Here is a 12497-nt window from a genome sequence, read left to right as displayed (position 1 = left end):
GTGGTCTCCTGTAGGAGATGAACCTAGGATTCAGCCCATCAAGCTCTTGGTTATCTCTCAAACTCTGTGACTGTCTGAACCTCCTTCTTTGTTCTTAGTTGCTCCCGGGAGTTGAGGTTCTGCTAGGACCTCTCAGTGTTCCAAAGGGAACATTCTCAGTCAGTACCTAGATGCAGGCTGATTGGAAACTGAACCCTTAGGCAGCAGCTTTTCAAGTATACAGATAGACCCTTCCAGGGGAAGACTGGAAGATGGGTGTTTTGGTCTGCTCCCTCTGTGCTGAGCAATAGGGGGATGGAACTGTTTCTTTGTACAGTCCTGTGGGATCCACAAACACAAGGCTTGCTGGCCATCAGAGGCAAGTAATCGAGCGGTGCACTCCCTGGGTAACAGCCACAAAAGACAGGGCACTAGAGATGTGTCGAAGCTCCTTCCAGGAAGACACCAGCAACCTCGAGTGGGCAAGAGGGAGAATGCAGAGACAGAACCACCAGCCTCCCTGGTCCCCAGGGAAGCTCACAGTCATCCTCTAGATGTGTGCTAAATTAGAAGCCTGACCCTCAGGCCGCAGCTTTTAAGATAAGCACATGGGCATCTTTCAGGAAAAGGCTGGGAGATGGGCATTTCTGTCTGCTGCCCTTGTGCTGAGCCCTGCGGGGAGAGCCACTGTGAGTCCTTGCAAGCCCATTTCGAACTGTTTTTTTCTTTGCTATAGACTTGTGGGTCTTGTGGATGCAAGCCCTGCTGGCTTTCAAAGCTAGGTGTTTTGGTGTCAGGGGGGAGGTCCATCCTTCAGGTGGAAGACTTGAAAGTTGGGGCACTGGATGTTGGGCCCAAACCCTTCACTCCTCAGGCAGAAGCTGGGAGTTGTGTGTTCCCTCCTGATTGTATCTCACTGTGCCAAGGGTGAGATTTATGGTGACAGTATGTCTCAGTCTTTCTTATCCATTTCAACATGGGCATTTTCTCGTTCACCCAATGTGTAAGAGTTGCTCAGCTAGTTTCTGAACTTCTCTCTGAGGGAACTGTTCTGTGTGTAGCTGTAAATTTGGTGTCTGTGGAGCAGGCAAGTTCAGGAGCCTCCTATGTCACCATCCTGGTCCAGAACTCTCAAAAATGTTTTAATCTGGTAATCCAAGATGTCAAAATATTCTAAAACCCATCCAGATGTATACATACCCAAAGCTTTTTATGCTTAGAGATCACATTCATATCCAGCACTCTCTAATGATCCTAGGAATCAGTGCGTATCCAGCTTTCAATATAAACTAGCTTTAACAATCCTGAAATAGTTTGGATTAAATTAAAAATCAAAGGTTCTAGTAAGCTTAGTGTTTTCAAACTTTGGAACCAGGTGTTGAATTCCGTGACACTGTTTCTAAACTCCAAGGCCAAGCTAAAAGCGGATTAAGAACTGGAATTTTTACAAGAATGGCTTTTTCTAAATTTGGAAACTCCTTGGATATTAAACTGCCTTTTTATGTCTTCTGCTTTATTAAGGCAATTTATAATTATACAATGAATTTCTAATAGATTTTAAGTGATTAGCTTTGGAGAGTGTTCAACATTCAATATAAGGGCACAATCAGTTTTACTGAGTACATTAAAATTGCATTTATTGAACATGTTTAAATTTTTTTCATGGACATAATTTTTATACCAAATGTCAATAAAAGCGAAACCATACATTAACATGTTTAATATAACAAAGAGATGAAAATTCAGGAGGGTATGCCTAAAAGTCAAATTCTAGGACTTAGAAATAATTTGAGGGGCACTGTAAATTATGAGCCAAGCTCAAAAGAGATACACACGTCACTCTGTGACTGTGCTGTCTTTCTCCACAACAGGAAACCAGTGCTGGCATCCACTACCATGGGCGCCCCGACCTGAGCAAAGGGCCGCGTCCTCCACCATATTATGCCTGTTGCTGTGACCTTGGGTGAATGGTTGAGATGGAGTCAAGAAAGGCATCACGATCCTCCATTTGTAGTCTGACTCTCTCTATGGTGACATTTAAACAGTGGAGTAAAGGGGGGACTCGGTGCCCTTAACTTTTAGGGTTGACAACGTAATCAGAAAGAAGTAAAGGGCTTATAGATAAGGATAATTCATTTTTCATCTGAATTTTATTTACAGCTTGCTTTCAGTAGTCTGCTAACACCTGTATTCTGTTTATTTCCTTCCTGGATAGATCATTTAAAGAAACTTTTCCCATGAGGGGAAAGGTAATAGGAAGCTTCATTTGAAATTTTTTCCAGAAAGGATATTTAAACAAGGCTGATTGAACTAGGAGAACCATTTTACTGATGGTCTAAGTTTAAAACTATTTCAAATGTGTATGTTTTCATACTTTGTGTTCTTAGAGTTTTTCAGGTGATGATTATTTTTAAAACATTATTGACTTAAATCTTACAGGACTGATGAAGTGAATCTGTATACATCATATCCATTTCATAAACAGAATGAACAGAAATGGTAAGTGACTTGCCTGAAAAGCTATAGTCATTCAGAAGTACACTGGATCTCTCTCCCAGACCTTATTTTTAAAGCACAGCTATAATGGCTATATTGAGATTTTACGAAGTGGGGTTTCATTTCATTACTCTAAGTTAATGAACAGATATTCCAGCCATGGTATATCTGCCATGGTTCACGGAAAACAGAAAAAGAAAACGAACCAAGCCTATCTACACCCCTCTGCCCACGTGATCCCATTAGCTAGAGTTTATTGTTGATAGCTAACTAGCACACTCTATAGCTACATAACAAAACAGGTAGTTAAGTCACTTGTTAGGTTTTTGCATAATTAAACAATTAGATGTTGTTAAGGTTCACTGATGCCCCCAGTTTACCTTCAGATGCTGTACTCCTTTTAGCTTTGACTATCCCATTCTACAAATGTCCATCATTTTCAGAATGGTAGACATAAGCTTAACATGACCCAGCAATTCCACTCCTAGTATATACCCAAGAGAATGGAAAACATGTCCACACAAAAACTTGTATGTGAATGTTAATAGCAGCATTAGTCATAACAGCCCCAACATTGAAAGAACCTAAATGTCCCTCAAATGATGAATGGATAAACAAATGTGGTACATCCATACAATGGAATATTATTTGGCCATAAAAAGGAACGAAGTCCTACTACATGTATACATGCTACACCATGGATGAACCTTCAAAACATTATGCTAAGAGAAAGAAGCCAGACACAGAAGGCCACGTGTTGTAATTTTTTTAAAACTTGTCATTCATATGAAATGTCCATAATGGGCAAATCCATAGAGACAGAAGATTAGTGTTGACCAGTGGCTGGGGGAGAGGAGAGGAGTGATTGCTGATGGCTGTGGGGTTATCTGGAGGGATGATGAAATGTTCTGAAATTAGATAGTGGTGACGGTTGCACAACTCTGTAAACACACTAAAAATCAATGAGCTGTGCATTTGAAAGGGTGAATTTTATGGTATGTGAATTATATCTCAATAATGCTGTTATTTAAAAAAAAGTCATCAGTATGATTTCCTATTTCTCACATGCTGGAGACCAATTAATACCATTTCCTAATGAGCAAGAAATAATGGTATACTTTAGCTAAAAAGAATCTGAGAATCTTGATATTAAGTATTGCTAATATATATATAATAGCTTAGAATAGTTTTAGTTCACACTCTGATCAATAATGGATTTATTATTCTTATCTGGGAAAAATTAAAAGTATAGGTAGCTACAGTCTGGAAAGAATTATTATAGGCTAGAAGTTTTTTTAAAAGAGAAATATTTGTTCTCAGCAATATGAAAATAAAAACTTACAAGGAAATGACCCATGGATGACAAGGCGTGTAACAAAGCTAACATGTTACACAAAGGTTTACACTGACAAGTTTTAAAAACTTACAGCACATGGAAACCCTGACCCAAAACAGAGTCTTTATGTTCTAGTTCATTCTCTCTCCATTTTAGGCACCCTCCAACAGGCATTTCTGTGGTAAACTGGTGATGGCTCTCCCTTCAGAAGCCATCAGCGCTGCTCCCAGCATGAGCCAGGTGTCACAGATGACAAAAGTCACAGATCACATCCTTTAGCCATAGCAGCTTGCTCCCTATCAATCACCAGGGACAACAGTGCAAAACATAAACTGGCACATATGGAAGTTTTTTAAATCAGAAGAATCCAGTCTAGCCCTTCTTTCTTTGATTGACACTTCTGAGTTTGTGTTTTACAGAACAATATTCTGTTGCCTGCAACATACTCCAGGCCACATTAATGCCATAATGACTACATTTGCATGATTGCGTAGAGCTTAAAAAGAGAGAACACCACGTTTCTTGCACTGTGTTCATGTGTGAAAACAGAAAAAGACAATTGTCAGTTTTCCAGGTCTTTGGCTAAAGTGTCACGGATGAATTGTAAGGTACGTTGGTACAAAAAAGCATCCTTTTTCTTTGGCTTACAAATGTTCAAATGGTTAACATCCACAGGAATTAGATCTCCAATGCCTAGATCTGAAGAAAACAAAAATGTCAATAAAATTTAAGTAAAAATATAAGCTGCCCCCTGTCAACAGTGAAAGAGGCCAAATGCGTAGTTGTAAATGTTGATTTGGTTGTGATAAGAGAACCAAATCAGAGATAAAGGAACTTAAAGTTTGACTGTAACTAAACTGCATTTGACTAATCATGTGAGAATGGAGTCTCAGTAGGTATAATTATAACTTTATGCTTTTCTCATAAATTCTGTGTGTGTGCTGCCGATTTCCTAATTCAATAGTGAACAGAGCCTGAGCACTGTCACCTTCAAAACGTTTACACACTGCAGGTTATTACTAAGTTATTCCACACTTCTCTGAACCACTTCTATTCCTAGAGCTAATATTAGAAACTTGATAATGAGCTCCCATGCCCTGATGAAACGAATGGGAACGTCTCACATGGAATCCCTTCTATACCCAGCCCTCCATGCTCACTCTACCAGGGAAGGAGATGATGTGGTGCTTGCGAGAGCTGGTTGAGTTTTTGATGTTTCAGCCTAACCAAGTCCACCTAGATGGAAGTGACAGGAGGTACTAGTGAAGCCAGGCAGGTGAGGAAGTGCAGCTGGTGGTTATGAAGGAAGACAGGCCACCTGGTGACACAGAAGAAAGGGTGGACAGAATGATGACAAGGCTATGTCACTACCAGCAGCTGGTCCACAATATTAATTTTGCTTTAAGCTCCCAAATTCATCTTAAAAGAAAACAAAAAACTGGCCACCGTTCTTTGAACTCTTCAGGTTCTTCAACTACCAAACAGCAGTTCCTCACCCTATGGCATATTGCTTTAAGGTAAAGTCTCTTCAGATTCCACTATAGGATATCAAGCCTTTTTCATTTTATATAGATAATAATGAAGTAGGACAAAACTTGTTACGCAGACAGAAGAACCATCTGGCAGGCGCTCCAGATACGCACCATGCCTGGCTGCCAGGAGCTCTCAGTAATGGCAGAGTGCTACCAGGACAGCACCTGACCCAGCCCCCCGAAGTGATCAGAAAAGGGTCTGACAAGCAAACTAAAGAGTTAGCCAGGTTGAGGGGAAAGCCTTTAAGGGAGTGAAATGTACGGGCTCTTTACTATGCTCAGAGTAACACAGGAGGCTATGAGGAGAACTGAGATGTGGGCTCTGCCCTCAAAGAGTCTACAGTAGACTACAGTGCTCTGCAGTAGCAGGTATTGGTCATTTCCCTCAGTCCCAGGATTAGGAAGACACTGGACTTTAACACTAGTTTTTTCCTTCACAATCTCTGTTGCTTGAATATTACTAAGCTTCCACACCTTTAGCTGATTTCTTTAAGGTTCCTGCAGGCGGCTATCAATCTGTGAAATGAAATGCTCCTTTTAATCTAGCTGATAGAAAAGCTCTGATTCTTACCTTAATGCAGCAGATTTCACTGTTGAGAGCTAATGCAGAGTTAGCCGATTAACCTTTGCTGTCTAATCAGTTAAATAAAAGGAGGGAAGGGGAATGCCAAGGTTAAATGTTTGCAGAGAAGTTTTAATCTATGGCTTAAAAGAATAACAGAATCTAAATCTTCATGAAACTGTCTCCTAAAACTGAGAAACTGGATATCAAAGTTGACGTTTATGATTACCACCAACCAGGAAACTAAGGACAAACAAGTCTCAAAAGAGTGAATACCTGCTGATTCCAGGGGCACCACGTGGAGTTTAATCATGCTACCAATGTAGGTTGGTAGTGTTTCTACAAAACTCAGCACCTGGAAGTTTCTATCTTTTGCAAACTCCAGAAAGTCATCCTGTAGTGTTTTAAGTGCAGGAGAATCTGTAAAATTATAGAGAGCGAGATTGTAACAAGATCTGTTTATCTAGTTCATAATAAAATGCATCAACCTTCCAAATTTAGAGAGGAAATCAGGGTTCTGATTCAAGATGGTGGCTTGTTTATTTTCTCTTCTTTCTAAGAAGCCATTAAGATGAGAGAAAAGGGCTAAAACCAATCTAGAACTCAGAGGCCAGTGTCAGCGGGAGAGTTTTCTCACATTGCTGGCTGACCAGAAGCAGTACCCAGGGCAGTTTGGTGTGTGGGACTGAGGGGTCCCTCGGTGTGCTGGCTGGCACTTCCACGTCCACTCTGAAGCAAGCCTCCCATCAACAGAGCCTGTCTATAATCACAGAGCACCCATCCCCTTCCTGTCCCCCATCCTCAAGTATCGAAGGGCGACCAAGAAGCACCAGGTCTTAGAGGAAAGCCTACCACCTGAGAGAGACAGACCAGGTGAGCAAACAGAAAACCTGGGCACAGAAGACACTTTTTTTAAAAAAAAAAACCTCTAGTTAGTATCTTTAGAATGATTTCAAAAGAAAATGGATCACAGAACAAGAAAGAGCTTGTGGAAGATAAAATTTGACTGCAAAAAAAATCAAATTCAACAAAAGGTTTGAAGATAAAATCCAATTACTCTCCATAAAGCAGAACAAAGAGCATATGAGCAAAAAGACAATGGTATACTAAAGCTCAAGCCAAGGGTCCCAAAATTCTGATTAACAGGTAGGTGTTCCAGCGAAAGAGAAGATGCTTATTAACCCCAAGCAAATATAGTGCCTTATAATTAATATGAATATCTGTGAAGCTCGTGTATATTTTAACAGTTGATGATTTTCCAAACTTGTGGAAAAGAGCAGTTCTTTGGTAATTTGGAATAATACTTAACGCAAAACATTATGTAACTTTAAAAATTTTAACTAAGATAGTGTTAAAATTATTATTATATTTCTTAAGCAGATAATGGCTTAAGAACAAAAAGGGAATGTATCAAAGAAAAATTAACCCCAAACTAAAAAGTTTCCATGATAGTGTAAACACAACTGATGTACAAATAGTAAAATGAGGTAATACAGCCAAGTTAAAACTGTTAGTCAAAACTGTTCTCCTCCTTCTCCTGTATAACTGGTGTTAATACAATGCCAATTCCCTTTAGAAAAAAAGTATTACCCTTGCTGAGTTCTTTGACTTCCAAAGAGGGAAAGAGAAGATAACGAATATTAACAGAGTATTCAGCCAGGTGGGATCCATGATGAGGGACACTATAAAAAATTATTCCTCTGGTATTGTTTATAATAGTACTCATTTCTGGCTTCTTAGAGGCTTCCAACAGCATCTTTTTGACAAGAAGACCTAGCCATAGAGAAGAAAAACAATGCATAAGCTATTTTCCTTCCCTTATTAAAAAAAAAAAAAAAGGCAAACAAGAAATACAGAAAAAGAGATGCTTTCTTTAAAAAAGTTTAAACAATAATTCTCTGTAGTCCAACAAACAGGGCCTTAAAATATTAACACTTAGTAATGCGCCCAATCCTCTAAAATATATAGCACAAGACTACGAACAGGTAAGATTCTAGAAACTCATTTGTAAGGCAGATGTTACATCACAGGATGCGCTCTCCCGGAGAAGAGAGTTAGGCACTGCATGTTGGGTGTCCATCAATGACGTGCATAGGCAGCAGCCAGCCTCCCCACCTACCCGCAGCAGCCCACTAACGACCACTCTGTTAGGACAGTACTAATATTTAAAAAACACATAGTCTCACATATCCACTGGGGAGAAAACAAAGCTGCTGTGGGAAAATCCACCTAGGAAGGCACCTTCTTTTCTGTCCCCCAGCCTGGGCTTGGAGCTGATAGGGAAACACAAAGGTAACATGGATGGTAACAGTCGGTCTCTGAGGATATAAAGGGCTACATCCACCTTTCTCTCAGCAAAAAGCCCAGACTCAAGAGTCAGTAGTCCTGAGCATTTGATCAGCTAAACTAGGCCAAGGGCTGCTGAAAGGCCCTCTGCAAGGTGGATGGTGAACATTTAGCACCGGACTGGGAGTGGGTTGGGAGAAGCAGGGGATGTGGCTTAGCAAGCAAGCACTGGGACCAAAGAGGGGACACCTGTGATCACACCGCCACTTCTGCAGGCCTTGGGCGAGGGGCAAGCAGGCATGCAGGGGGCAGGGGCTGTGGGCACAGGAGCAGTGACGGACTCTGTGGTGGTTGGAGAAACAGGGAAGAAAGGGGGGCCCTGGGACCAGCCAGGAGCGCTGAGACATATTTACAAGCTGGGCTTACATACGCCATGGACAGCTTCTGATATTTACTCATTATCAAGCGTAGTGCTGAACTCATTTTCTTTTTATATGGTTTTTTACTAGTTGTCCCCTCTTAGAAAAACAAATAGCATGGAAGGAGCCATAGCCAAAAACATTAATTTAGGGGGAGAGGGCTACCAGTAAACAAAACAGAGCTCCATGGCTGACGACCTCACAATGCTTGCTTGGCAACAGTGAAACATACTTACCTCCCATGCTATGTGATACCCAAATCATTGGCCTATCCCCAACACCAGCAGCTCTGAGCTTCCTCAGAAGTTCGTTGCTCCTGAATGCAATGGACTTTCTGAACAAAATGAAAACAGCGGGTATGACAGGAGGCTACTGATTCCCCCTACCCCAATTTTGCTATCCACGTTTTAAGGCAAGATCTTTTGTTTATTGGACCAATTCTACATGCTACATTTTGGAGTCAGGAATACCTCTATTCTCTCCGGTTGATTCCTGCAATTGCTCATTCCCCATTTCTAACTTAGTCACACTGGCATAGGTGGGAATATTTATGAAACAAGCATTGTTTAGGCATCTAAAACGTATCGGGCAGTTTTCACAGGTCAAATTTGGGTCTTACCCCATTGCCCCCACCACTTAGGGTGTGCATCCCTCCTCATTAGGTGGCCTGACAAGACAAGGATCAGCGGAGACCATGCTGTCCTTTGCGAGTTCACCTGTGGAGTCAGCTGTCATTGCTGTTTAGTTCTACTTGTATTTATGTTACAAACACTAAGCTTTCATCATTTTGGTTTGTTACTTAGAAACAGCACAAAGCCATTAGAATCAGACTTCAAATAAGTAATTTTCAAACTAAAAGGGAATTCTAAAGCTGTCTGGTCTGGTAGTTTTAAACTGTGTATGTGGAGAATCCTTTCTTTGAAATAAAGGTTTATGCGAGCTCCTCTGGGTGACCTGGGGAAGGAGCCCTGGGGCCTCGCCCGCTGACCCGCAGCACCATTCCTCTGGCACCTAGGTGGGGGTCATTCATATATAACACTCAGTTTGATAACACAGATCAGACCAACTCCCTCCATTTGTAGACCAGACTTCCCAGACCAGTTTAATGACCTAAGATGGCTAGTGAGTCAAAGGCAGAATTGGCTATAGTCTAGGTCCTGAAGTCCAGAAATCGAGCACTCTCTCCTGTATATACAATTGGCACATACGATGTACAAGTGACATAAGGAGCCTACATTGCTCAGCATCTCTCTTGGCTTCCTTTAGGTGGTATGCTTGTGAACACAAAAGCCAAAAGCCCCATGTTTACTTCCAGGAATTAAGGAAACTTTGCTCTCGAATCCATGGTCCTTACTATGAGAATAGTTTTAAGCGAACCATGTTAGGAGCCCAACATTGACACTATATCTAAGCCTTATACAGTTTCATTATTTATAGCTAACTTCCTCTATAAGGAAGAGAAGAAAGGTTAGGTTAGTTTTCCATAAGAAAATCCTGTCTGTGGCCTCAAAGATAAAACCCCCCTCCATCCCAGAGGGCCCACTTGTGGCCTGGACCCTTCCCCCTCTGTTACCTTTCCATAGGGCACCTTGCTCTCCAGTCGCTAAGGCTGGTGTCATACTCCACAGATATAATTCGGAGAGCGGGACAGTCTCTTGCTAACCACGACTACGTAAAATAAAAGGTACAAAAGGGAAGATATGAATTTCCACTGTTCCACTTATTTCCTAGCAATTGAAATTCGTAACTAAAGGACCTTTGTAATACTGACAACTAGTAAAAGACTGCATTGGAGTAAAGTATAAAGGTGACTAGAAAAATAACTCCAGCATTTTATCTTTTTATATCTCTGCTCATAAGGTGATATTGCATAAGGTCTATGCAGGTTTCAAGAGAATATTCTCAATTTTAATCTGCTATAGCCAAAAGCAGGGCCTGTTTTTGGAGTCTAGATCAAATTGGCTTTTTGAAAGCATTTAATAGAAAGCTGTGATCTCAGGACAGACAGAAGAGTGTGACGGAGGTTAGAGATTTGACCTGAGAGCTCAGATACTAATTACAGTTACAGTTCTGTCTCTGTGGATCCGAGGTTTATCGTCATCTCCATATTTCAGTGTCACCAGAGAAAGAGTGCCAACCACTCTTTCTGCTGATACGCCCTTGTGAAGGTGGATAAGCAGAAGTGGGACAAAGCCCCAGGAACTATTTATACATATTTACAGCATCAATTTTCACTGAGCTTTAGATAAATTTCATTCAATAAATTAATGCCAAAGTTTAGGCTCTTTAGAAGAAATAATGTCAAAGAAATCCAAAGCAGAATTACTTCTTCAAAGTCTTTCTATTTTATAATTATTAAAATCACAGAACTAGCCAGCTGTTATTAATATATTATTCATTGAATTATATATATATATTTTTTTGAATTATATTTTTAACGGAAGTGGACTATTTTACTGGCCCTTGCCCTTTGCCCATTTTTTACTTAACAGAATACTCTTTTAGAGTCATAGAATGTACCGTAAATTATACAACACAGAGTGATAAGCCCAGTTGTTCATGTAACATATTATAAGTGTCCCTAAAGAAAAAAAAAAACTGCATGGAAAAAAAATCCCAGTAAAAAGAGAAAAGTAAGCATGTCACAGTGAGGACTCTAAAGGCCGGTGACACAGCAGTGTGTCGGGATAAGGGTGGCCTACCAGAGGTAGCCGCTTCCTTACCTTGGGCCAACATGTTGTATACTTGGTTTCATCCTCTGAAACCTTTCCAGTTAAATTCTGATCATTGTCCTGCTGGCGCCACGTTTTGAATGCTGCTCCCATAAGGCCATGAATAAACAGGACATCTGCTTTAATGGGCTGACTAACAGGGGAGAGAGTTTTTAAAAGAAGCAGAAAAAAATGCATTATTACTTTGATAAGAATCTACACAGCACTCTCTTTGGATGGTGCTTATTTTAGCAGGTTTATATGACATAAAATAAACTTAATTAAGGCAAGCTTTATAAGCACAGGTTTGCTGAGGAGCCCTAAAGGAGTTCTGGCAAAGACATATATGCAGTGTGCTCACTGCTCTCTCTGTAAGGATGGAAACACAACTAGGCAGGCAGACCAACCAAAATCAACTGTAATGTGCTTAGTGATCAATGAAGTGACAGATGTCATAGATTACCCTCCAAAGAGTTCCATGAGAATATTACACAAATCAATAAAAGTATTTAAGAAATTAAATCATATGCTAGTGTAGTTTCAAACTCAGTATGCATGAAAAAGATTGTTTTTATCAAGGAAAATGATGTTTATCAGAAACAGAGCAAATGAGACTTTAAAGTAACATTCTTTCTTTGTATATGCCATTTAAAAAAATTGCAATCGTATATTACTTGCAAGCTATTTATAATACACACCCAATTATGTAACACATATAAAATACATTACCATATTATTTTATTTACAAATTAGAATTAACCAGGAAATCTATTTTTCAAGTTAAAAAAAAGTTCTTGCTATTTTCTGAGGTATTAAAGTGCCTGACAAAAATCTAAGAAATGTGTAATTTTTTCATTGTGGTATATTTATTGTCTTAGCAACGATACGACTGGAAATAGTGACCAGAAATAACCTTAAGAAAACAAACAAACAAAAAAAGAAATAACCTTAAGGAGTATGAGTCAAATTTATTACAACTTACTCCTTCCGATACATGCTTTTATAACCTCGCCTAAGCTTTCTCTAGTCCCTTGAGTTCTAGGCCCAGGCTGATTTGGTCGCCTGCATGTAATAATGTCCTAGCTCCTTCTCATCCAGATCAACCTCTACAACCCTAATCAGTTAATAACTTAGATTTACATGAAAAATGTAATGAAACAAAGAAGAAATATGCAT

At 40.1% G+C, this 12497-nt stretch overlaps 1 protein-coding gene across 6 annotated transcripts in view; it reads right to left on the bottom strand.

The window, feature by feature from the left end:
• Positions 1-1589: 1589 nt before the first annotated feature.
• Positions 1590-12497, bottom strand: part of SERAC1 (serine active site containing 1) — an 86354-nt gene continuing 75446 nt past the window's right edge. For 3 of the 6 annotated variants that reach the window (XM_049695460.1, XM_049695461.1, XM_049695464.1), the window contains 5 exons: positions 11334-11475; positions 10184-10278; positions 8847-8944; positions 7496-7678; positions 4371-6325 (listed from right to left, as the gene is read on the bottom strand). In XM_049695460.1, coding sequence (XP_049551417.1) covers positions 5985-6325; positions 7496-7678; positions 8847-8944; positions 10184-10278; positions 11334-11475 — 859 coding nt within the window. In that variant the 3' untranslated portion in view covers positions 4371-5984. Of the gene's footprint in view, positions 6326-7495; positions 7679-8846; positions 8945-10183; positions 10279-11333; positions 11476-12497 lie in introns of those variants that run through there. The other 3 variants (XM_049695462.1, XM_049695463.1, XM_049695465.1) reach the window with 3 other exon arrangements.

This window comes from Orcinus orca, chromosome 12, assembly GCF_937001465.1.
Source record: "Orcinus orca chromosome 12, mOrcOrc1.1, whole genome shotgun sequence".
NCBI lineage: Eukaryota > Metazoa > Chordata > Mammalia > Artiodactyla > Delphinidae > Orcinus > Orcinus orca.
This window is presented reverse-complemented; position numbering and strand designations above follow the sequence as displayed.